The 21662-nt window shown below is 49.7% G+C and overlaps 8 protein-coding genes across 8 annotated transcripts; 4 read left to right on the top strand and 4 right to left on the bottom strand.

Moving 5' to 3' along the window:
• Window positions 1-3494: 3494 nt before the first annotated feature.
• Window positions 3495-4632, top strand: AtWU_09966 (NmrA-like family protein; the record flags this gene model as incomplete). Its single annotated transcript, XM_035505072.1, has 4 exons — window positions 3495-3706; window positions 3771-4004; window positions 4068-4142; window positions 4224-4632. 4 exons carry the CDS (start codon window positions 3495-3497, stop codon window positions 4630-4632), a joined length of 930 nt encoding a protein of 309 aa, XP_035360965.1.
• A 2032-nt stretch (window positions 4633-6664) lies between these two features.
• On the bottom strand, window positions 6665-8086 carry AtWU_09965 (RNase P subunit p30 family protein; the record flags this gene model as incomplete). The annotated part of the gene is made up of 8 exons (XM_035505071.1): window positions 6665-6779; window positions 6832-6889; window positions 6938-6964; window positions 7287-7393; window positions 7439-7495; window positions 7545-7549; window positions 7826-7840; window positions 8021-8086. The coding sequence occupies 8 exons, from the start codon at window positions 8084-8086 to the stop codon at window positions 6665-6667; spliced, it is 450 nt and encodes a 149-aa protein (XP_035360964.1).
• A 1086-nt stretch (window positions 8087-9172) lies between these two features.
• AtWU_09964 (RNA 3'-terminal phosphate cyclase-like protein) lies at window positions 9173-10390 on the bottom strand (the record flags this gene model as incomplete). Its single annotated transcript, XM_035505070.1, has 1 exon — window positions 9173-10390. One exon carries the CDS (start codon window positions 10388-10390, stop codon window positions 9173-9175), a length of 1218 nt encoding a protein of 405 aa, XP_035360963.1.
• A 336-nt stretch (window positions 10391-10726) lies between these two features.
• Window positions 10727-11449, top strand: AtWU_09963 (3-hydroxyanthranilate 3,4-dioxygenase; the record flags this gene model as incomplete). Its single annotated transcript, XM_035505069.1, has 2 exons — window positions 10727-10758; window positions 10912-11449. The coding sequence occupies 2 exons, from the start codon at window positions 10727-10729 to the stop codon at window positions 11447-11449; spliced, it is 570 nt and encodes a 189-aa protein (XP_035360962.1).
• A 699-nt stretch (window positions 11450-12148) lies between these two features.
• On the bottom strand, window positions 12149-14176 carry AtWU_09962 (CAP-Gly domain containing linker protein BIK1; the record flags this gene model as incomplete). Its single annotated transcript, XM_035505068.1, has 1 exon — window positions 12149-14176. The coding sequence occupies one exon, from the start codon at window positions 14174-14176 to the stop codon at window positions 12149-12151; it is 2028 nt and encodes a 675-aa protein (XP_035360961.1).
• A 1240-nt stretch (window positions 14177-15416) lies between these two features.
• Window positions 15417-16822, top strand: AtWU_09961 (putative serine/threonine protein kinase ENV7; the record flags this gene model as incomplete). Its single annotated transcript, XM_035505067.1, has 3 exons — window positions 15417-15536; window positions 15614-16226; window positions 16278-16822. The coding sequence occupies 3 exons, from the start codon at window positions 15417-15419 to the stop codon at window positions 16820-16822; spliced, it is 1278 nt and encodes a 425-aa protein (XP_035360960.1).
• Window positions 16823-18167: 1345 nt separating this feature from the next.
• Window positions 18168-20194, top strand: AtWU_09960 (putative MFS transporter; the record flags this gene model as incomplete). Its single annotated transcript, XM_035505066.1, has 9 exons — window positions 18168-18361; window positions 18428-18635; window positions 18684-18700; window positions 18751-18853; window positions 18900-19345; window positions 19390-19476; window positions 19522-19575; window positions 19629-19958; window positions 20011-20194. The coding sequence occupies 9 exons, from the start codon at window positions 18168-18170 to the stop codon at window positions 20192-20194; spliced, it is 1623 nt and encodes a 540-aa protein (XP_035360959.1).
• Window positions 20195-20313: 119 nt separating this feature from the next.
• Window positions 20314-21336, bottom strand: AtWU_09959 (uncharacterized protein; the record flags this gene model as incomplete). Its single annotated transcript, XM_035505065.1, has 1 exon — window positions 20314-21336. The coding sequence occupies one exon, from the start codon at window positions 21334-21336 to the stop codon at window positions 20314-20316; it is 1023 nt and encodes a 340-aa protein (XP_035360958.1).
• Window positions 21337-21662: the final 326 nt, after the last annotated feature.

Here is a 21662-nt window from a genome sequence, read left to right as displayed (position 1 = left end):
ACTGCGAAGCAACAAGGGCATGATCTTTAAAGGTACAATAGTACCGTATTCCGGCAGTAATGTGGATTCATCCGATTACTGCCAAGCATGCTTGCGCACCTAAAGGCATGATCCATAATAGTACCATAGTACTATATTAAAAGTACTATGGTACCATATTAAAGATACTTTATCGACCGAACAAACGGTCTTATCTCTATATGATCCCTAAAGGCCGAGATAGTCATCTCGAGACTCGCTTCCCACTACTTATGGTGGTCTTCTTTTGAACGTATCGACAACGGGGCTTATATTTACGACTTATCTTCCTAGTCACTGGGACGTACGTGGACGGAGCATGAAGCTCTAAGCATGCTTGAAAGCTGTCGAAACTCTTTTTCCTCCATTCTAATATCGAGGAAAAAGGGGTACTCAGCACATGGCGTGTCCGTGCAACCTTTGACGCTAGAACCGATGTTCCTAAACATCTGCATCTTCTCCGCCATCCTGTTTAGTACCTTCTATCTTTTATTCGGTACGTTTCAGCTGGTCTTTGAAAGCGTATATGGCTTCGAGCTATGGCAGCGACGGTCTTTGTTTCCTGAGCCTGTTCGTTGGGATGCTCTTTGCCATATTCTCGGATCCTTTCTGGCGTCGCAACAGAAATGGCAGACGTTCTAGCCATCTTCCGTGCTTAATGCGGACAAGGAGAAAGAATTAAGACAATTCCCATTCCCTTCTTATCACGCCAAAAATCAAAGCAAAAGGCAGATTACCTGGTTTAAAACAAAACGCTGGATCCAGAAATAAAGTAACCATCTTGATTAAGTGATGGTACCTGTGGGAATAGAATGGCGAGTTTCCCAAGTGAATCGTCGTGTTACTTATTGCATGGACGTATCGTCCGGCATGGATTATTATTCCACTTTAATAAGCTCGACTGGTTCTCCTTTGGAAGGGTCTACCTACAAGACCCAAAGAGCCTTGGATCATGGTCATCTTTACACGGATAAGTTAAACATTCGCGCACTACTTTATCGAATTTATCTTTGGATGGATAAATTACATGAGCCTCATATACTAGAATGGGGCTTCGCGGTGCCTACTCGACCGAGTAGTGAGAGTGAGCGGTTGAGGATAGACGCATGGCGCATTCTATACATGAAGACCTGCGCAGATAGCCTCATACGAGGTCTTTTTCTCAATTCGATCTGCGACTTAGCTTTCCTTGATCCAGGGCAGCCAAGACGATAAACGACGGCGGTCGCTGGGAATATACATGGTATACCCCTTTCGGGACGGTCCTTCTATCATTGACGTTGCCTTTTATGAGAGGTTTACCCTCATTTCGAACTGCCCGCAAGACTCCACTTATCCAGGGCCGCGGTCTACTTATTTACTTCACCATTCAATATGAATGGTTACTTACGATCGCTTCCTCCAGTTTGGGAGTCCAAAGTCGAGATCATACGCTTATTATAAAGTATACAAGGCCTTGCCTAAGCGAATTACCACTATGTAACGATGACTAGCTCCTTATATCTCGGTACGATCTACTCAACCGGCATGCGCGGTTGCCAGATAAATGACGCAGGAATTCATGGAGCTGGATGCATGGATAGCTTCCTCCAAACATGTCTTTCCAGAAATTCGAGTCAAGACGAGTGAAAGCTTACGGACTTGTCTATCTCTTTGCCCCCTAAAGGACATGGACAACAATTGAAGCGATCCGTCTGCTTATCAGACTCCCATCGTGGTGCGACCTACCCAGCCCTTTTAAGTGGCATGTATAATCGTCGGAGCTATTCTCGCACAAGAATTCATACTTGGCTGAATGGATCGATGAATTATTCCCGTCAATACTGTCTTTCCAGAAACTGGGCCCAGATGAGGAAGAGTCTCCGGACATGTTTGTCCGCTCTTGCCTTCTTATAAAGGATTTTGGGGGAGTCGCTACAGACAATATGCGCCTTTTATATCTGCTTAAGAGCTCTAGTATGGTCCACGCCACACGATCATCAACCGACCATACTTCTCACCTCTATATAAAGGCTACTCTCAGCATCGCACCACCGTTACTTTATACCCTTTGACTTGAACTGTTTTCCGGTTCGTCGAATATCCCGCATATTCGTTCGGCACCATGACTCTCGCTGAGGAGCTCCGCTCGAGTATTTCGCGGGCTGTCATTGTCTATTCAGCATCATGCCGACGCTGCTCATTATTATGTGCTGCTGGTGTTCAATAAGGACGATAACGTTATATTGAAAGCTATGGGTTATAATGGCTATTAATGAGCTGGAAGGAATTTTGGAATAAACTTGCATGTATTATTCAGCTCATAAATTGAGTTGACCTTTTTGTATCAAGAACAAGAAACATAAAAGCGGAGCTATGATTAAAGTTATGGACGTCTTTCTCCTACTTAGACTTTCATCTTTACTGATATAGTACGATATTACTAATAGTACCTAGCAGTATGTTTCGTAAATCTTGGTAAATAAAAGAAGAATACATAGAAAGCTAGTTTATCAACTTGGTGCTAAACGAATACACTAAGACCCTCTCAAGAATAGCAAAGAGACGAGTGAACACCAACTAACATATTCATGGAAATATTGTTTGTTCCAAGACTCAAGTACAGAATAATCTCTTAACATTTTTATTCAGTCATACTGTCGCGTTAATGACAAAATTAGAATTGCATACCAAAGACGATAACGTCAACACCTTCCTCCTTCTTTCCCAACGTGGTCAACGCGCTCTTTCTCTTTTGATCTTATCTTTCTACATATGATCCTGTCAGTATGCCTCTCCCCAAGCTGGGAACTTTTGGATATGGCATTCGGTCTATCCAGAATCGTCAGCTTGAGTGGAGTGGGAAGTATTGCAGATCTTTCTGGCGATGATCGTGATGGCTACAATTTCACTGTATTGCCCCGCTGAGGGAGTAATGGCTTGCTTCACAAAAGGACGCTACCCACTTTTTATCTAATGAGATATACTAGGCATCAATTATATAGAGTTAGTTAGAGTGTAAACAACGTGGTCATCTAGCCTCACATGCGTTGAATAAGAATAGATCCACATTGGCAGAGTGGGCACATCGCCTCAGCTGATTCGAGGAGACTCGGACGGATCCCCACAACCTCGCGAAATGGCCCAAATAGGAAACTTTCATGATGTGGATGAGCTACATTAGCCTTAAAGGGGATTATGGTCAATCTAGGCATTTCCCTTAAGGGCAATCTATCTTCCTCTTTAGGCCAGATTGCGAACCTGTTGATCTATACGACGTGGACCGGCTACTCTTTCTTATAAATCGCAAGGAAGGTGACTCACGCTCATTATGAAACCCGCAGATCTATATGTTGGAAGTTATTTAAACTCCTATTCTTCCAGCTGGAAAGTGTTTATCACTTGATACTAACAAGTGTTGAAACCGGCCCTATCCCAACAGCTTTCAACACCGATCGTACATTCTTTTTTTCCAGAGCCTCTTATCTTTTTAAATCATGGCCTTCAACCGTATCGCCGTCTATGGTCACCGTGGATTCGTTGGATCTCGAGTGGTCCCTGCTCTAATTGCTTCTGGAGCTCCAATTACAGTTTTGCATCGCCCTAGCTCGGATACTTCCAATCTCCCAGAACATGTGAGAAAGATTGAAGTCGACGTTCTTGATGAAGACGCTTTAGTTGATGCCTTGCAAAATATAGACATTGTGATGTTAGTCAGAGCTCCTGCGCATGTACAACCTTTTGGGATCTATGCTAATAAAGTTGTCTCAAAGTTCTCTTGTTGGAGACGAGGGAACCGACAGACAATATGGCTTTGTGAAAGCCATTCCTAAGACCAATGTCCAGCTTTTCTCCCCTTCGGATTTCTGTCTGCGGTATTGTGAGCAGGGAATGCGCATGCCCTGTATGAAGGCAAAAGCGAAAGTCGAAAAGGCTTCCAAGGATGCTGGGATTCCGACCACCGTCGTCCACGTAGGAAATTTCGCTGAATTCACCTTGAGTACAACGTCAGTCGTCAATGAGCCACCCGGGATGTTTATGTTATAACTGACTTTCTGCAAACATTATAGGGCAGTGGGTGTTGATTTCCAGAATAACGTGTTGGTCTACACCGGCAACTCTGCTAGCGAGAGAGTCACTATGTGGTGCGTTAACATCTTCACTCAGACACTCCCTTCATCTGAACCAACATCCCTTAGGTCTGGTTATGAACTAATTCATTATAGCACCAAGGACTACGTAGCAGCTGCATACGTGGACATATTCACCACCAGACCTATCCACACTATCCAGAACCGGACTATCACCTTATCAGAGCTTGCACCAACAGGCATGGAAATTGCTGCGATCATGAAAGAGAAGAACGGCAGGGACCCCTCTATTGCGACACGAAGCTTAGAGGAAATCAACCAAAGGATTGAGGATTCTCTCAGCAAGGAGAGTAATCTCGCTGTCCCGGCCTATTGCCGCAAAATGTGGGGAACAGGAGAAATGATGAAGATGCTTCCCGATGATTTATGGGAAGTTGAGGGCTACAAAAAGGCAAGTTTAGAGGACCTTGTCATAGGAGGAAGATTGGAAAGCTATAGAACTCTACCTGATCATGTATTGGAGTATCTTAGAGAGATTCTCTGAGATATGACGCCTATGCTGAAATAATACCTTGATAGTACATCATATTGATCCCTAATCTACCTCGTGATCCACCATAACAGAATTTCAATCTTCCGCCCTTGACCGTTAATGAAAAGCCGCCCTGTAATTAAAAATATGCCAAATAGTCAGTCATCTGTCCTTATTTCCTACATCTTATTCTTCCGCTTCCTCAGTGGCAAACATCCCAGATCGAAGGTGGCCCACGTGCGGTGAAATCTCGCTTCCATCTGTGTTCTCTCGAAGTGTTCCTAATATCGACGCCTCATGCATTATCGCGTACGCCCATGCATCATAGAGTTGTCCCTGTATTGCTGCTATTGTATATCCTATCGGATGTAGTGCAGAAAAAACGGTCCTCATTCCACGTACACTGGTAGAGGTAAGCCTCAGACACTTGAGGTTCTTTATGTGATCGTACGATAAGTGCTGCCTCTTGTCGTGAAACGAGCTTGAAAGGTCCAGTTTGCGTGATAGGATGATCCTTGTGGTAGAGCCATTATGAAATATAAGTATGACTAGTTTCTCTTTCTTGAATAAAATGGCTTTATGTTTAGCATCGTACTCTTTCTTCATAAGCACTGCTGTGACTTGTAAGGTGTCGTATGCTGTCGTGTGACTCGGTATTTCTTGACCAATACCGTTAATCAGTACTCAAGACGTACTATCCCGTAATGGCAAAAGAAGCTATACAGAGCAAAGAAAGGGTTGGCTCGAACAATTAGATTCAGGTTGTAAACAACTAAGAACATGCAGGAAAGAAAGATGGAATGGCGAGGTAGAGGGGGGTTAGATACCGTGGGGAGCTGCATACCATACATTATCTTATTTAGTGAGGCGACTGTTGAGGTATTCTTACTGCCACTTAGTGTGGATTAGGCGTAGGGCAGTAGGGAATACCATATTGAATGACCTTGCGGTGACGTTATTTGGTATCGTACATAAATCTTAGCTCTTTGGACAATTGTTTCGTCTTAACCATCAGTCCAGCTGTATTAGACTGTGGAATAATATAGCTCAGTTGCAAGCTTATCCCAGATACTGCGCCAGAGAAAAGTTTAACCATTTAGAATCATAATTACTGATAATTACTCTTAGTATTCCCCTATCCCCAATCACCAGACAGGTGATAGTCTAGGAGGGCCTGAGACACACTGAGCTGCGATCCAAGTATCTCAGCCTGCAACCAAAGTGGTCTATTCAGTAAATAGATCAGTGACGGAGCACACAGCAGTGAATTTGCCATCTGGTAGTGCCAGGATGATGTCAATGGTGATTATATGGAAAGGTCTGGTAGTAGGTATGATACGTTGTAGGGCTTCTGGGTAATGCGTGGGATATTCTCGATATTTGGTCACGCAGGATCGGCACTATGGCTCTAATCCTCGCTGCTACTCTGAGTTGAGTTCAGTCCTCCTGTGTTCGGTTCAATATTGTGTTTATAATTGGCTTGTTTCTGGAGACTCAGTGTCATAATGTTTTTGATATCGATATTATATATCTTTATTCCACGACTTCTTGATCTTTTCTGTTCAAAGTCAATGTATGCGCGCGTAGAGACTTCTGCGGATATGGTGGCCTCTCTAATGTGGTATCAGTGATGATTGAAGATGGTAAGTTGCTTAGTTTGTTGGTGGAGTTGTCATAATTTTATATTTGGATTCGAGGATGGACTATTCAATTTTGATGTGTCAATTCAATCCTATAGTTAATTCAACCCGTCCTTTTGAGTTAAAGTTATATTCACGGTCTTTGCACTTATCGGGCCTGCTATACAAAATGCTATGATATTCATGCAGTGCTTCACTGTCTGAAGTAGGAAGTCGCCTTGAATATTGTCAATTCCCTCACACTCGCAGAAACAAAGGTAAGAGTGTTGTAAATGGAGTAAAATTCATTGCTGCAGCTTAGCTGGACAAGGCTGAGGCTACGAGTGGTCTACAGAGCACCATAAGAACATGAATGATACGTTAATGTGAAATATTGGAACATGTTAGAATTTATGTATTGATTTCTATCCTCCCATTCGGGTTACAGCCAAGGAAAACTCCCCGTATGGTAAAAACCTTGACCAGGACGATACAGAGTAGTCAATCTGAATATATAATCCCCAACCACCATCAGTCTCCCTATTAGATGGTTAGTACCAGTATATAGGGAAATCTGTTCTGGTTCACTAACCTATCGGCTAACTCTCCTCGCTTCCCTGCGGGGCGGCATTCTTTGTATTTTGGCCAGCCTGCAGAGCCATCAGTACTAGTTTCAAATAAGCGGCAGGACTACTTACAAGCTCTGTCACTTACTGGGCCTGCCACTGTGCAGGTACTCGCTCTTGGTTATATCCCCTCCTGTGTATGCTAGGTGCCCCAGTGGAAATCAACCGGGATATCCCAGCGCTCGATGACTGCCTTATTTTAGCCATATAAGAGAGATGTTGACAGGTATAAATGGCAGGCAGTTTAGTGCTGGGCTATTATAACAGTCAGCATATATCCCTCCCTCAATATGACATAAGGGTACTGACATATCCACGGTAGAGGCTAGCCTGACGTGCGGACGATCTTTATCCAGCCTAAAATGGTCAGATCTGACCTCAGCCTGCTGACGAGGTATGACATACAAGTTCTGTCACTTACTGGGCATGACCGCAGCGCCAGGCATCGAAACAGGAGGACAGATAAAAGAGGAGGAAGGGCCGATGGCGGCCAGGAATGGGAAGGAGAGAAAGGATGGGTGGAAGGCACTGATTACGTTAGAGAGGCATGATATGATGAGCAAGAGGACTAACCAGAGCATTTCCCTTTTGGAGCTAGCCTGCGTGGTGGGTTGCATGTTTTTAGCCAGCCTGGTGACTGTCAGTATAAGAAGCAGCAAAGCATCTGACTTTGACTCACAAGCTCTGTCACTTACTGGGCCTGCCCACGGGGCGGCTTATGCTCAGAAAGGAGGTGTTACGCAACTATCCCTGCTTTATTGCTCAGTTAGTAGCCAACAGCCTTGCCGTCACACAAGCACCACCAGAGAAGCTCTGATGAAACCCATGCTAGACAAGGTCAAATCCCTCGGTATGCCCACCAAAAGAGCCTAGACGGCGGTCAGCCCAACCAGACCTGAATGAGCACTTACCCAAGCAGCATGTTCATAAAATCGCTCGAAGCAGAAACACGGAAGGAACGACGACGAGGAATACCTGTGAAGAGATGGCAGTTAAGCAGATTAGCAAGGGCAAGGAAGGCTGAAAGTGGAAGAAGAGAGTAAGAAATGAAAGGGAAGAAGGAAGAGAGAAGGATAGGAGAGAGAAGAGAAAGAAAGAAGGGGGAGGGGAAGGCCATCATTATCGCCAGAGAGACTAGGCCGAAGACGGGCATACAGACACCGGCAGGGAAGGAGCAGATGCAGAACTGCGACTTCCTCTTCGGGAAGGTTCGAGCTGCATGGAGAGGCGGGCAAACTGCATTCAAGTCGGGATGACACTCCAAGGACGAGCAAGTGCGGTCAAGGTTGGACAATCCATCTGGTATCGGTCTCTCGCAAAGTCGGCTGCCTGTCGAACAGCATCGTTAAACGAACGATCGATCTGGTGTCAGCTTTAGAAGAATCGGAAAGACGAGCGTCAAGTCGAAGCATCGGGTATCGCAATCCATGTCGACGGCGTAGTCACGGGCGTACGGGCATCGACGGTTCTGGCAACGTAATGGCAAATTCTCCGATTCGTAGGCGAGCTATGTTCCTAATGAGGTGGGCGGGAAGGCGACGGTGTGGATAGCTGGAGTTATATCATGTCAAGAGAGTACAAAGTCGGGGAAGAAATCAGGACGGAGCCGAGCATCTTATATTCATGCTATTTCTATGTACAGGAACGACGATCCATTCTCGTCTCAGAAACTTAAACTTGCTGCATGAAGCACGTCGGTTAGGCCGCAGCCAGCAAACCCTACTTCGAACTGCCAATCCCATTCCATCTTCGAGTGGCTCCCAGCGGTGAGGTGGAAGCCCACATACCAAACAAATAAAGGGTATCACGGAAATATGAACAACAAAGTGCCTCACGAGAACACCCACTCGCCAGTCCGAAGCATCAAATTGCCTTGCCAGGAGATGGGAATCCAACAGGCCAAGATCCGGGCTGCGGTGTGCGGCGAACAGCTGTCGGCTGGGCGCCAATCTCAGCCACGTGGCACATGACCCAAGTGAGCGATGCAACTTGGCGATAAAGAAGGTAAAAGTCGGAGGTCGAAGACGAAATGCAGCTTTTATTAGAAATGACGTGGTCTGCGCTTTTCCCCTCAGTGGAGATGAAACCATTGCCCTTCCCTTGCGCCTGCGTGATACACCGCTGTCGCCAGGGGCAGTACCCGGCGCTCACATTGGGCAATCAGATGCAAACTGGCCATACTCTGAAACCACGCTGTGACAGGGCCCTTGAAGCTCCACTGGACAGACCACCGACCAGAAAAGGTCGGTAATACCTGAAACAGCCGACCGCGGAGTTGATGTGAGGCTGATGTTGGGTCTTCAACAATCAAGCAACCTTACGGCCAACGTTGCCAATGCCGCGGCCAACCACACTGATGATCACATCCCCATTCTCATTCTCACCACTCGCGTCTCTCAGACCCCAACCCGGAGCACCGAACTTGGTCAGGTCCCTGGCCAGCTGGATGGTGCTCTCCTCGGCGATCACGTCCCGACCAACTTGGATTCGTCCAACATCCTCCGATCCCATCGTCATCAGACCCAGCATGGTCGGAACAGCTGCAGGGGCAACGCAACCTCCCTTCGAAACGGCCTCGAGTAGCTGGTAAGCACATCGCTTCCCAATGTCTTCAGGCGCCTCGCCGCCTGCGGGAGGCGACGCCACATCGGCGGAGAACAGGCAGCCAGTAGACGACTCAGCGACCAACGAGAGTCCGAAACCAAGACCAATCTTCTTTTTCGCGGAGGGGTTGCTCTTCTCGGGGGCAGGCACGAGCGGCGCCGACGACACATCAGAGAAGATATAGGTGTCAGGGACGAGTGGGTTTAGAACACCACGGGCGGTTTCGATCATTCTTGCGTTATTGGATGCGGAAACACCGACGGAGTAGGCCACACCGCGGACCTTCTTGATGCGACCGGCGTTCATGAGGTGCAGGGTCTTCGGCAGCCGGAGCTGGTGGCCAAATACTAGCTGAACTTCTCCACCACCGCCTCTGCCATTGGGTCCAGGGTTCGATCGCCGTAGGATGCGCAGCTCGATGTTGTTGAAAATTCCAAATTGGTTGTAGAGAGGGAGAATGGCAGTCCGCACACTGTCCACGGACATGTCACCAGTCGGGGTGGATGAGGTGATCACACCTGGACCAGTAAAAAGGACCTTGATGGGCGCCTTGGAGAAAGGTGCCAAAAGGCAGAGCGGCAGCAGATAGTAGCTCACACCACGATTGCACCCTGCAGGGAGCTCGTGCCTGACGACACCTCCGCTGCTCGTGGCCACGCCTGGCGAACTGCCTGTAATGAGACCGGGCTTATAAACAAGGATAGTACCGGTGTATGAGATTTCCATTTGGGAGCCATTGGTAATGGACTCCAGGAGACGGAGGAAGGAAATTTCATGAGGAGCGAGACCGGGATTCGTAGGGGACGAAGGACGGATCTGGGAGATTTGAATCGTGCGGCCGGTCAACGTAGCGAAGACGAGACGGTACACAAAGTTCTTGTGGGAAGTGAACCGAAGAGGGGGTTGAGACGTTGACGCCATTGTAGCTGTACTGGAGACTCTGCGAAATCTCCGTGGTCAATCAACAATCTGTAGATCGAAAATCTTCGTCGGCGCCAGATGCTCGCCTGGACCGCAAAAAGCGAATCGAGAAAATCTGCCGGGGCGGAGTTGTTCCGGCGCCGAGCGCGGCGTTAATCCGCGGTTATCTCCGGAACGGATAGGGACCCTTCACCGGATAGATGCGATGGGTTGGTTGGGTTGATTTGATCTGCATTTATAATCAGCTGCTTTCTTCGATACTTTGGTAATTATCCATATTAATCTTCACTCTATCAATCCACAATACTACACACAGAGACAAATCACATCGTCATCATGCTTCCACCAGCACTGAACATCCCCAAATGGTACAGTAATCCACCTCCACATCGCCACTACAAACTACCACTTCCTACTACCCCTCCCCCGCATTACTCTCCTCTACAAACAAACACACGCAACACAACCCACCTACTCCCCAAAACACACATGAAAACAACTCACTAACTAAACTATAACAGGCTCGAAACCAACTCCCACCTCCTCCAACCCCCCGTAAACAACTACTGCGTCTACCACCCCTCCTCACCCGCCACACAAGGCTACACAGTAATGATAGTGGGCGGCCCCAACGCCCGAACAGACTACCACATCAACACGACTCCCGAATTCTTCTACCAATATAAAGGCTCCATGCTCCTCCGCACCGTCGACGAATCCACCACCCCGCCCACCTTCCAAGACATCCCGATCCACGAGGGATCGTTGTTTCTGCTGCCGGCGAACACGCCGCACTGTCCCGTACGGTTCAAGGATACGGTGGGCGTGGTGATGGAGCAGCCGAGGAAGGAAGGGGCGGTGGATGCCATGAGGTGGTATTGTCGTAATAAGGATTGCGGGGAGGTGGTGTGGGAGAAGAAGTTTGTTTGTACGGATTTGGGGACGCAGGTTAAGCAGGTTGTGGAGGAGTTTGCGGGCGATGAGGAGAAGAGGACGTGTAAGGCTTGTGGGGTTGTTGCGAGGTCGAAGTATGAGGAGGGGGAGGTGGTGCAGCCTTAGTTGTAGGACTTCTTAGGAGGGGCTGTTTGTTGGGTGGTGTTTAGTTAAGAGTTGATTGGGTGGTGTTGTGGTGAAGAGATACCCTGTTGAAGCTATATATGGTTGGTTGGTTGGTTGTAATAGTAGTTGTGTAAAAGAATCTATTGTCTGCTTTCTAATTACCAGTAGTATGATGCTAGGTGTTTGCCAAGGCAGTTGTATACGTGGAAAGTGGCTTGTGATTGGAATGTATAATTAAAGAGGTATCAGGCACAGTTCTGGATAGGGGAATATAAAAGATGGAGAAATAGCCACATAGCCAAGAAGCCGCTGTGACCAAAACAGGCAAGTAAAACAGTCTAAAGAATGTGACAGAAATAAGAAAAAGGCTAGTAGAGTAGTGGCACATTAATGAATGCATTGCAGCCGCTTTGAACAATCAGTAACCCTTGCAAAGCGCGCTATGCGGTTTCATACAGCCAAGGTAGAAAAGAAAGACCAGAAAATGCCAACATGATTATGTTGCTTGTGAATGAACAAGAAGAAGGATATCCTGAAAATGTGTTTAGACATAGTGCGCCTTGAACAGAAGAATACCAGAAATGACAGGTCCACTAATCCGACATATAGGACACACATCTCAATCATCGGTGCACGTAGCATCATGACCATCTGGTAATTAAGCTGCCATCAATCTCGTGCATCGGCATTCCGCTTCCATCAATCATCAAATGGACAGTCAATGCTCTCGTGGCCATCTCTCTCGCAAAGAGCACACCACTTAGACTCGTCAACGACGCCACTTTCCTTGCCGCCAACAGGGCCCAAGGTTGAGGAAGAAGCCGACAAGTTCGCTTCTCTTAGTCCCTCCATCACAACATCACGACCCGTTTTCTGAGGAGTCGCGTCCTCTTCATGTGAGGATGTGGATGGTTCACCCGTGGATTCCTCTGGAGTTGGCTTTTCATCCACAGAGCTGTCGTCATGGGGTGCCTCAGCAGCATCAGGGACCTTCTTACTTTCTGCGCCGAACATGTTGGTGCAGGTCAGAATATCGTGCCCTCCGGTCTCACAGATCTCGCACCACAAGGAGCCACCGTCCTCCGAGCGGCCGTCTGACTCGTGCATGGTCTCCAGACGATGATGAGAAGCATCCGAAACACCGCGGTGGCGGGTAGAGTAGGCCTGATATTGTCCCTCGTGCGGAGGTAAATCTTGCCAGTCGTGGGGAACGACTGTGCGATCCGAAAGCCGATGCGCATGGTTGATTACATGGCCGTTCGTAAGCTTCCCATTGACACTGGGGGACTTTTGGTGGTTGGGCGACGAAGAGACCGCGGAGCCGGGAGCGTGTGTTTCACCATTCAGCTGCAACTGCTGGAGCTCGCGTTCTAGTTCTTCAATGCGGTATGTCTTTCTTTCGGCGATGCGTTCAAATTCCTCGACACGTTGTTCCAAGTGAGCCACATGGTCGGGATCATGGTTCGGCGGGCTCGTTCCAAATCCATTCTGTTGCAGGGCATGCAAATCTGGGTCGCCACGGCTCAAGGAGTGGATGATTGCTTTTAGACCACGGATTTCATCATCCTTCTGCTCCAGTTCCTTCGAGTACTGCGGCCCATCACTAGCTGCATGGGAGTCCTTGGAATCCCGCTCCTTCTGTAGTTCGAGCTTTGTCCGCTCGACTTCCCCACGCAAGAACTCAACTTCTGCCCTGGCTTCGGCCTCACCACGCCGGGCGTCCTCCAGACCTTCTTCGAGCTCCGACACCAATTCTTCCAATTGCTTGAGCTGTCGCGCAACAGCCTCGACATCTTCCCCGCGGTCCTGAAGCTCTCTGTTTTGTTGCATCAATTCGTCCAGTCGCTGCTCATAAACTCGCTCCGTCTCGGAAGCAGCGATCTCTAAAGTATCCAAGGTGCTTCGGAAGTCGGCGCGGTGCAAGTCAAACTCGGCCGTCAGCTGAGCAATCCTCTCGTTCCTTTCACGCAACTGGGCCCGGATGGACAGCGAATCTGACCCCTCCAGTTCCTCCAGAGTTCTCTGAAAGTCGGACAGGGTATGAGCTTGCTCATCTAGCTGCTTATCTCGGTCGAGAAGTTGGTTCTCTAGACTCTTGATGTGATCCTTCAGCTCTTGCACCTCTGCTGCCATCGCTGATTGCTGAACTTCAGATACTCTAGATGCCGGGCCATCATCTTCTGTGCTCACCCGGCTGACTCGCGAGGGAGGGCGGTCAGAGGCGCGCGACGGGGCTTTGATAGGACTGCGGGGGTAGGTGCTGGAGGGAGCCGCGCGGGAGGCTGAAGAGGGCGTGCGTAGCCCGGTCAAGGTGAGCTTGGACGGCGGAGGTCCTCTAGGAGATTCAGGGCGGGGGAGAGAAGGGCGTCGGACGCGTGGTGGGCGCATTGCGGGACCAGGACCAACGGACTTGCTGAAATTGACCGGTCGGGAGGGGGTTGGAGGGCCGGTGCTCACTGTCGAGGTCGGACCAGACGAGCGCTTGGTGACGTATTTGTTGTTGTTCATAGGCACAAAGATCCCTGAACCGGGGACAGACGTAGAGAAGTATCGCCTGCCCTCGACATCTCCATTGTTTTTTCCTCGTCTGGCATGCTCCGGCGCCAGCTCAATGCCTGCAAACTTTCCCGGCTTGCCCGCAACACTTCCCAGATACTTGACTGTCCCAAACATACCCCCGGGAACATTGACCAGGTCACCCACCTGGACGTCGTCGAGGGGCGCCATGGCGATGGGGGATGGGAGACGACTGGTGGTGCGCTAAATAGAGGGGGTGGTGGAAATGAAGTCGACTTATACCGCACGAAGGAGGGGGAGAGCTTTTAGAGAACTTGCGACGGCGGGATTTAAGGAATGCGTTTAGAAAGGGGTGGTTGCAGAAGTAGTAGGGAGGTTGGAGAGGTGACTGATCATAGGCCAGTCGTCATGGTGTTTGCTGGATGCTGGGGTTCAGCTGCGAGGAGGAGAGGCTCGGAGGGTTTGTTTCCTTATGTCGTCCAGCGTTTGCCTCAGTTGGGCAGCGAAGGACGGAAAAGAGAAAGAGCCAATCCGTCCGGTGGATAGCAAGAGATGGACTAGAGACTGAATTGTTCAATCAGTCAGTCACTGCCTCACGGAGTGAAATACAGAGGCAAAACAGTTGCTAAGGTTGAACGGCCAATGCTGTGTCGTCATGCTAGCAGGGACAGGGGACCCTTTCACACCGTCTCGTTGGTCACAGTTGGTCGTCGAAGACCAATTATTCTTCCATCTTCGCATCGCAGCGGCCTCGGCCACAATAAACACACGAACCATGGGTTGCTTCTTTCGGCGGGTGGCCTGCCCCACCGGCCCGAGTGGGTGTTATGTATTTACAGCATACATGCTCATACCTGCATTAATCATGCGCGACCGTTCATTCTGAGTATTCTGTATCAGTATATACTGGTATGTATTACCCACAGAAAAATACAGTTTACCACCAGCTCCTTGGCGGGCTGACTAACGCATAACTAGTGGATGCCTTTTCATGCCTCAGGCTCTCAATCTCACCACATCATCGACTGGCTCTCATTGCATCCACTCACTCACTAACTCCGCCTCAATTCAGTCCACGGATATCGACTCCGGTCTGAACACGCGGCTTCTAAAGTATTCATTCACGCTCTTCTCTCTTCTCTCTGCTTTCAACCTCCCCAATTCATCCTCATTCCCTTTCTCCGCTGGACCTTACTTTGTACATTCCATCTGCTCAAGGGCCTCGGATTATTTGCTCTTCCCCTCTCCCTTGCTCCGCCGGCTTCTTCTGCTGCCTGTGCGCCTGCGCCATCGTCGGGGTGGATCCCAGCCGTCAGAACGATAGTGCCGCGTAGTCACCTCCTAGTCGCCACGGGGACCCCGTCCCTACAGCTATCGCGGCTCAATAATCAGCTTCCTGTAGCTGCATTGTGAATAGCTTTCTTTACACCGGCGTGCTCCTCCATCCACCATGGCGCAATACTTCTTCGATCTTCTCTACAACTTCACAGATTGCATGTGCTGTTTTCCCAGCACGCCGCAATTAAAGATCAACAATCGTAGCTTTAAATTGCTCCGACTCCTCGGTGAGGTATGATTGCCTCTGGCTAATGGTTTACTGCACAACACCCGGAATGCGCGATGCTGACAATCAACGCATCATTCTAGGGTGGTTTCTCTTATGTCTACCTCGTCCAAGACAAATCGACCTCGGAACTGTTTGCGCTAAAGAAGATCCGGTGTCCCTTCGGTCAGGAGTCCGTTTCCCAGGCGCTGAAGGAAGTGGAGGCCTACAATCTGTTCACTACCCAGAACAACATTATTCATTCCATCGACCACTGTGTGTCCACCGAATCCGGTTCGAAATTCCGCGCCGATGGCGGCGACGCAGGATCGAAGACGGTCTACATCCTCCTGCCATACTACCAACGGGGTAACCTACAAGATGCCATCAATGCGAACCTTGTCAACCATTCCCGCTTCCCGGAGAAGCGCTTGATGGTACTGATGCTCGGCGTTGCCAATGCGCTCCGAGCAATGCATCTCTACCGTGTGAAAAGCGGTACGGGCCCGACACGCAAGGCTAAAGCTGTGAGGAGAGAGGGTGCAGAGGCAGACGCGGACACTGCTATGCGGATGCCGAAACCGAAGCGACGCACCAGCCAAAATGTGGATGAAGAAGAAGAGAATGAGCCATTGATGGATGACGAGGTCACAATAAGTCAGGAGGGCGTGCAAGACGGCGATCTTCGCCCGTATGCCCACCGGGATATCAAGCCCGGTACGGTTGCTGCTCCTATTGTAGCTACTATGCGCTAATGTTTGCTTGCAGGTAACATCATGATCGCCGATGATGGCCGTACACCCATTCTCATGGATCTCGGATCGTTAGCACCCAGCCCCATTGCCATCACCTCCCGGTCGCTCGCCTTGGCCGTCCAAGACACTGCTGCGGAACACAGCACGATGCCGTATCGGGCACCCGAACTGTTCGACGTCAAGACGGGTTCGATTATTGACACAAAGGTGGATATCTGGTCGTTAGGATGCACGCTCTACGCCTGTCTGGTGGGTAAGAGTCCCTTCGAAGCCCGCAGCGAAGAGACAGGTGGCAGCTTGAGCATGTGTGTATTGGGCGGTGATTGGCGATTCCCCGACGAGAAATCGAGTGCGACCAAGGGCAAGGGCAAGGCCGGTGGCGATGATAGCCGCAAAGATAACACGATGCAGATCAGCGCGCCCGTAAAGGACGTGGTCCGCAAGTGCCTGCAGGTGGAGCCTGCAGACCGGCCTGACATTGATGAGCTGATTCAGATCCTGAAAGATGTTATCAAGGATCTTCCGGAGGAGGATGACATTGCCAGTGGTTCAAGCTAGTGGGCTGCAGTGTCTACCCGTTATGAGTCCTGTCGTGAGTCAGCTGGTGGGACTGTTCCTGTCGGCTGAACTACGTGCGGAATTGTCTGGCCCTGGCCAGATTGTATTATACCAGCCAGATCTGCACATATCACCTCATTTTCTATTCCTACATGTTCCTGTCTGTGGTTATTTGGGGTTGTCATCTAAGGTTCTCTGCCGTGGTTTCCAGATTCGTGAACTTGATACCAGAATAATATTAGCTGCAGGCGGCAGTTTGATTCCATTCCTCCTTGTTATTGGGCCCCAACCCGGCGTAGAGATGATCAGCTTGGAAAATCCCTGGTATCTTTGATAAGATCTGGGGGTATCCCATGGGTTGACGATGATCTGGGCTTGTTCTGGCCCATTCGTAGAGTGATTCCGGCACACCAGATATCCCGAAATCCGGTCCAAAGGTAGGAGCACCCCCCGTTAGCCTGGTGATCCCCATTGAGAAAGTACGAATCAGATCATTATTCAACAAAGCTGATAAGATAGCTAACTGAGTCCACCCGACGGAGCACAAAGACTAGTACTATGGCTCTGTCCAGTGTGATCCGTGCTGGAGGGGGGCCATGTTTAAAGCGGAGAAAGTCCGTGAGCATCGCATCTGTCCCCATCGAAGAGAACGATCGGAGCGATGCACCAGTAACATCTGCTATCAACGGTCTTTTCCTGGACTTTCAATAAAGCAGCCTAGGCTATTTCCGATCAGCCTGCGAGATACGATTTGCCGACAGCCCCGCGCCTCGCTTTAGCAACTAAACCGGTTAGCGATGGATGACATCTGGATGGAGTTAAATGGGCCCTGCGCGGGGAAGTTCCATGCCGGACGGGTGGTTATCCAACTTATCCAGCTGCCATCAATGGATTGATCTGCTGGAGGAGATAGCAGAGGTGGATCCCAGGCTTCTTTAGTTATCAGCTGGACAGAGCGTCATTCAGAGCCAACAATTGAGCGGTTGTCTGTCTGTCTCCTTGCTGCACAACGGAATGTCTTCCGCCTGCTTATCTGCTGGATGATGATAACAGAACCAGCTAGGCTGGTGGAACTTTGATGGATATCTATATGGACTTACTCTTTATCTACTAGCATTGCTAGGGATTGGGTCTTGCAGCGGGGATGGCATATTTGCTATTTGCCGACGCTTTGACTTGATTTGTTCTGGTCGTTTTCGGAGTATTTCTGATAAACAGCCTTCGACCACCTCGCCTGCTGCTGTCATTGACGTTACATTCCTTTCATTCCTCCTCATCTCCCCACTCTCTATCCTCCTCTCTTCTCTTTATGAACGAGTTGCGCAGTTAATCCAGGATCTACAAAATGACCCCAGGCCTTGATCAGACTGCTATTCCGGGCACCGTGACGCTGGTGGATTTGGAGCATGTCCTTGCCACCCGTCATGCGGATCGCGGCGATAGTGACATCGTTCTCATTCCGGAACCGTCCAATGATCCCGATGATCCCTTGAACTGGGCCCCATGGAGGAAGACTTTGTCTACCATCTGTGTGAGCGTGTATGTCTGCAGGATGAGTCTATTAAGTTGATCTAGTGGATGCGGGGACTAACATGGGACCTGCAGGTACACTCTGTTTGCTGGTATTGCATGTTCGGTCGTCTACTCGGTGCTCACGCAGCTCTCCGATGCAACCGGTGTGTCGGTTGATACTCTCAATGAGGGAACGGGGTATATGTTTCTGTTCGCCGGATGGGGGCTTTTGTTTTGGCAGCCACTGGCGCTGCAGTATGGCAAGCGTTTGACATATATACTTTCTTTGGTTGGCATTTTGGTATGTACCCTGGAATCTCACCACTACCAGAACTAATGTATTTTACAGGGCACTTCGATGTGGGGGTGCGTTCTCACATCCGGCGATTGGTGTATGTTGATACTGACTATGACAGTCCTTACATCCACACCAACGGCCAATGGATCGCGCGCAGTATCCTATCGGGTTTCTTTACGGCACCCATTGAAGCCCTCCCAGAAATAACCGTAACTGATGTGGTGAGTCTATCGGGTTCCATACTATCAGACGAAGCTGACAGTTCAGTACTTCACCCATGAGCGGGGAACATACATGGCGCTATATGCATTCTTCCTGGCAGGCAGCAATTACTTTGCTCCAGTCATCTGCGGCTTCATCGCCCAGTACCAAGGCTGGCAATGGGTGTTCTACTGGCCCAGCATTTTCTGCGCCTTCAGCATTGTATTCCTGTTCTTCTTCATGGAGGAGACGAACTACGTGCGCGAGAAGCCTTCAGTCGCTGAGGTGACTTCAACGGAAGCTTCTTCGCGCACGTCTGAGCAGGGTGAGAAAGAGAAACGTCCTGCTGATGTGGCACAGCAGAGTGACACAGAATGCGGGGTGATATACCCGAAGAAGACGTATCTTCAGAAACTCTCGCTTATAGGGCCCAGACTGCCGAGGAACAATATGTTCCGCCGGTTCTACCACACATTGTACTATCTGAGCTGGCCGGTGGTATTCTACGCGGGGTATGATTGCCGCAACAGTGGTTGTATATAGCTAACCATTGCAGGTTCTCCTATGGCTCATACCTTATCTGGTTCAATGTGCTGAACGGAACGGCTTCTATCATCTTGGGCGGCGCACCTTATAACTTCAGGTCGGTTGCTTCATTCTAAATCATGAATTATGCTAACCTGCATAGCTCTGCCATGGTCGGACTCAGCTATCTATCCTGCATTGTGGGTACAATACTAGCGTGAGTTTTCAGAAATGTTCTCAAGTAGATAATAAACCAACTAATAGCAACAGCTCCCTCTTCACCGGCCGCTTCAGTGACTGGCTCACCGTCCGACTGGCGCGACGCAACAACGGAGTGATGGAAGCCGAACAGCGTCTGTGGCCATTCGCCATATGTCTTCTCCTCGTGCCAGGCTCTCTCTTGCTCTGGGGTGTAGGCGCCGCGCACGAAGTGCACTGGTTCGGACTCATCGTCGCGATGTGTCTGCTAGCGTTGGCGAACACATGCGGCATCACGCTGAGCGTCAACTACCTGGTCGACAGCTACCGGGAGCTGAGCGGGGACGCAATGGCAAGCGTGATCTTGGTTCGGAACACCATGTCGTTTGCCATGGGCTATGGGTAAGCCCCCCTTTTCTTCCACGTTCGTGTCTTCCCAAGCTAACTGCAATAGAATCACACCGTGGGTGAACCACCTCGGATACCAAAACTGCTTTATATCCGCTGCGTTCGTAGGCATGGCATGCGCAGCAGTATTCCTGGTGATGATCAAATGGGGGAAGTCGTTCCGAATGCACAGTCGCGAAAAGTATTGGCGAATCGTGGAGGAGAATTGGGCGAGAGGGATGGGGCATTAGCTCAACAATGATGTTCACCATAACGCCATCTATATACAGACACTCATAACGAATATATAATCCAACCAAACCAAGTCCCAACTACAAACCCAATCAAGATAATAAATGATAATAAATGATCACCCCCTCCCCATCTTCCACCTCATCGCATACTCCCCCTCATACCTCGCCCTCACCATCGCCTCAAACCACTGCCTCTCCATCCTCGCCAACATCTCCTCTGCCGTTTCCTCTTCCACTTCCTCTTCCTCATCCACCACAACTTCTTCCTCCCTAATCTCCCCCTCCTCAACCTCCACCTCCACCTCCCTCCTCCCCTTTCTCCCCCTCCCTTTCCTCCCTAATTTCCTCCCCCCACCCCCAGAACGAGAACGATGATAATCCCCCTCACACCCTCTCAACCCAATAAACCTCCCAAACCTCCTCCTCTTGACCTCCAACCCCACCTCCGCATCCCCCACATACCCCCCCTTACCACCATCAGAACCATCCCATCTAAGCCACGGCACAATCCTGACCGGATACCAGAACGAGCCACGCACCGGCGGATGCACCTGATGGAAATGCACGGCGAGTCTGTCGAGTTGATCCGACGTGAGGAGGTTGTATTGTAGTAAGGAGAGAGGGAAGTCGGGGTGTTCGTGGCCGGTTGTGCTGGAGACGAGTGGGTGGAGGGGTGTGCGGAGGTGGTGGAGGATGGGGGGTAGGTGGGGGTGGATTTTGGATTTTCTTCGATTTTGATGATTTTTGGGGGGTTGGGGGGTCCCTTTTGGGGGTTGGGGTTGGGGATGAGGTGAGTGTGTAGGAGGTTTGGGGGTGGAAATGGTAGTGGGTACTGGTGGTTTGGGGAGGATGTGTCGATATCGGGGGGTTGATCTTGGGGGTAGGGATGGTGGTGAGGATGGTTGTGGTTGTGGTGGTGGAGGGGATGATGGCGCAGGTGGGATAGTAGGTGATACCGGGGTTGTAGTTGGTGACGCGTGGTAGTAGTCCTCTGGAGATGGAGGGTCGACTGATAGGTATTGCCGTCGTCGCATTCTGCGTCGTTTAGGTGCTGGTGCTGCTTGGGATACTGCCGAGGTAGATACCGGAGATGGATCAGGAGATGGTGATATAGTTTCTGAGATGCGACGCTTGCTCATTGTCAACAGACTCTCCGAGTTGGTAGTATATTGCCTGTCCTTCCTAGAGATAGTTACTGGTACTTCGAGGAACAAGATGTAATTATATACCTTGACTGCTTTGTTATTTGCATCTACAATGTACTCTGAAAGTAACTATAAAAACTTGAAACGGGGGTAGCCGGTCCCTTGTCTCTGCACAATAGCCTCACCCGGTCTTTGTGGGCGCATTGTTGCATAAAGAGATGGTATCTCCCGCCTTGTCTTGCTCCATTGTCTGTATCCGCGTGGTAGCTACGTATGATGTAGTTCGAAACAAGAGCTACACCTGTTATAGCATTATAAAG

The sequence above is a fragment of the Aspergillus tubingensis genome, assembly GCF_013340325.1.
Source record: "Aspergillus tubingensis WU-2223L DNA, scaffold_11, whole genome shotgun sequence".
Taxonomy (NCBI): domain Eukaryota; kingdom Fungi; phylum Ascomycota; class Eurotiomycetes; order Eurotiales; family Aspergillaceae; genus Aspergillus; species Aspergillus tubingensis.
The sequence above is the reverse complement of the archived record's forward strand: the minus strand, read 5'-3'. Positions and strand labels throughout refer to the sequence as shown.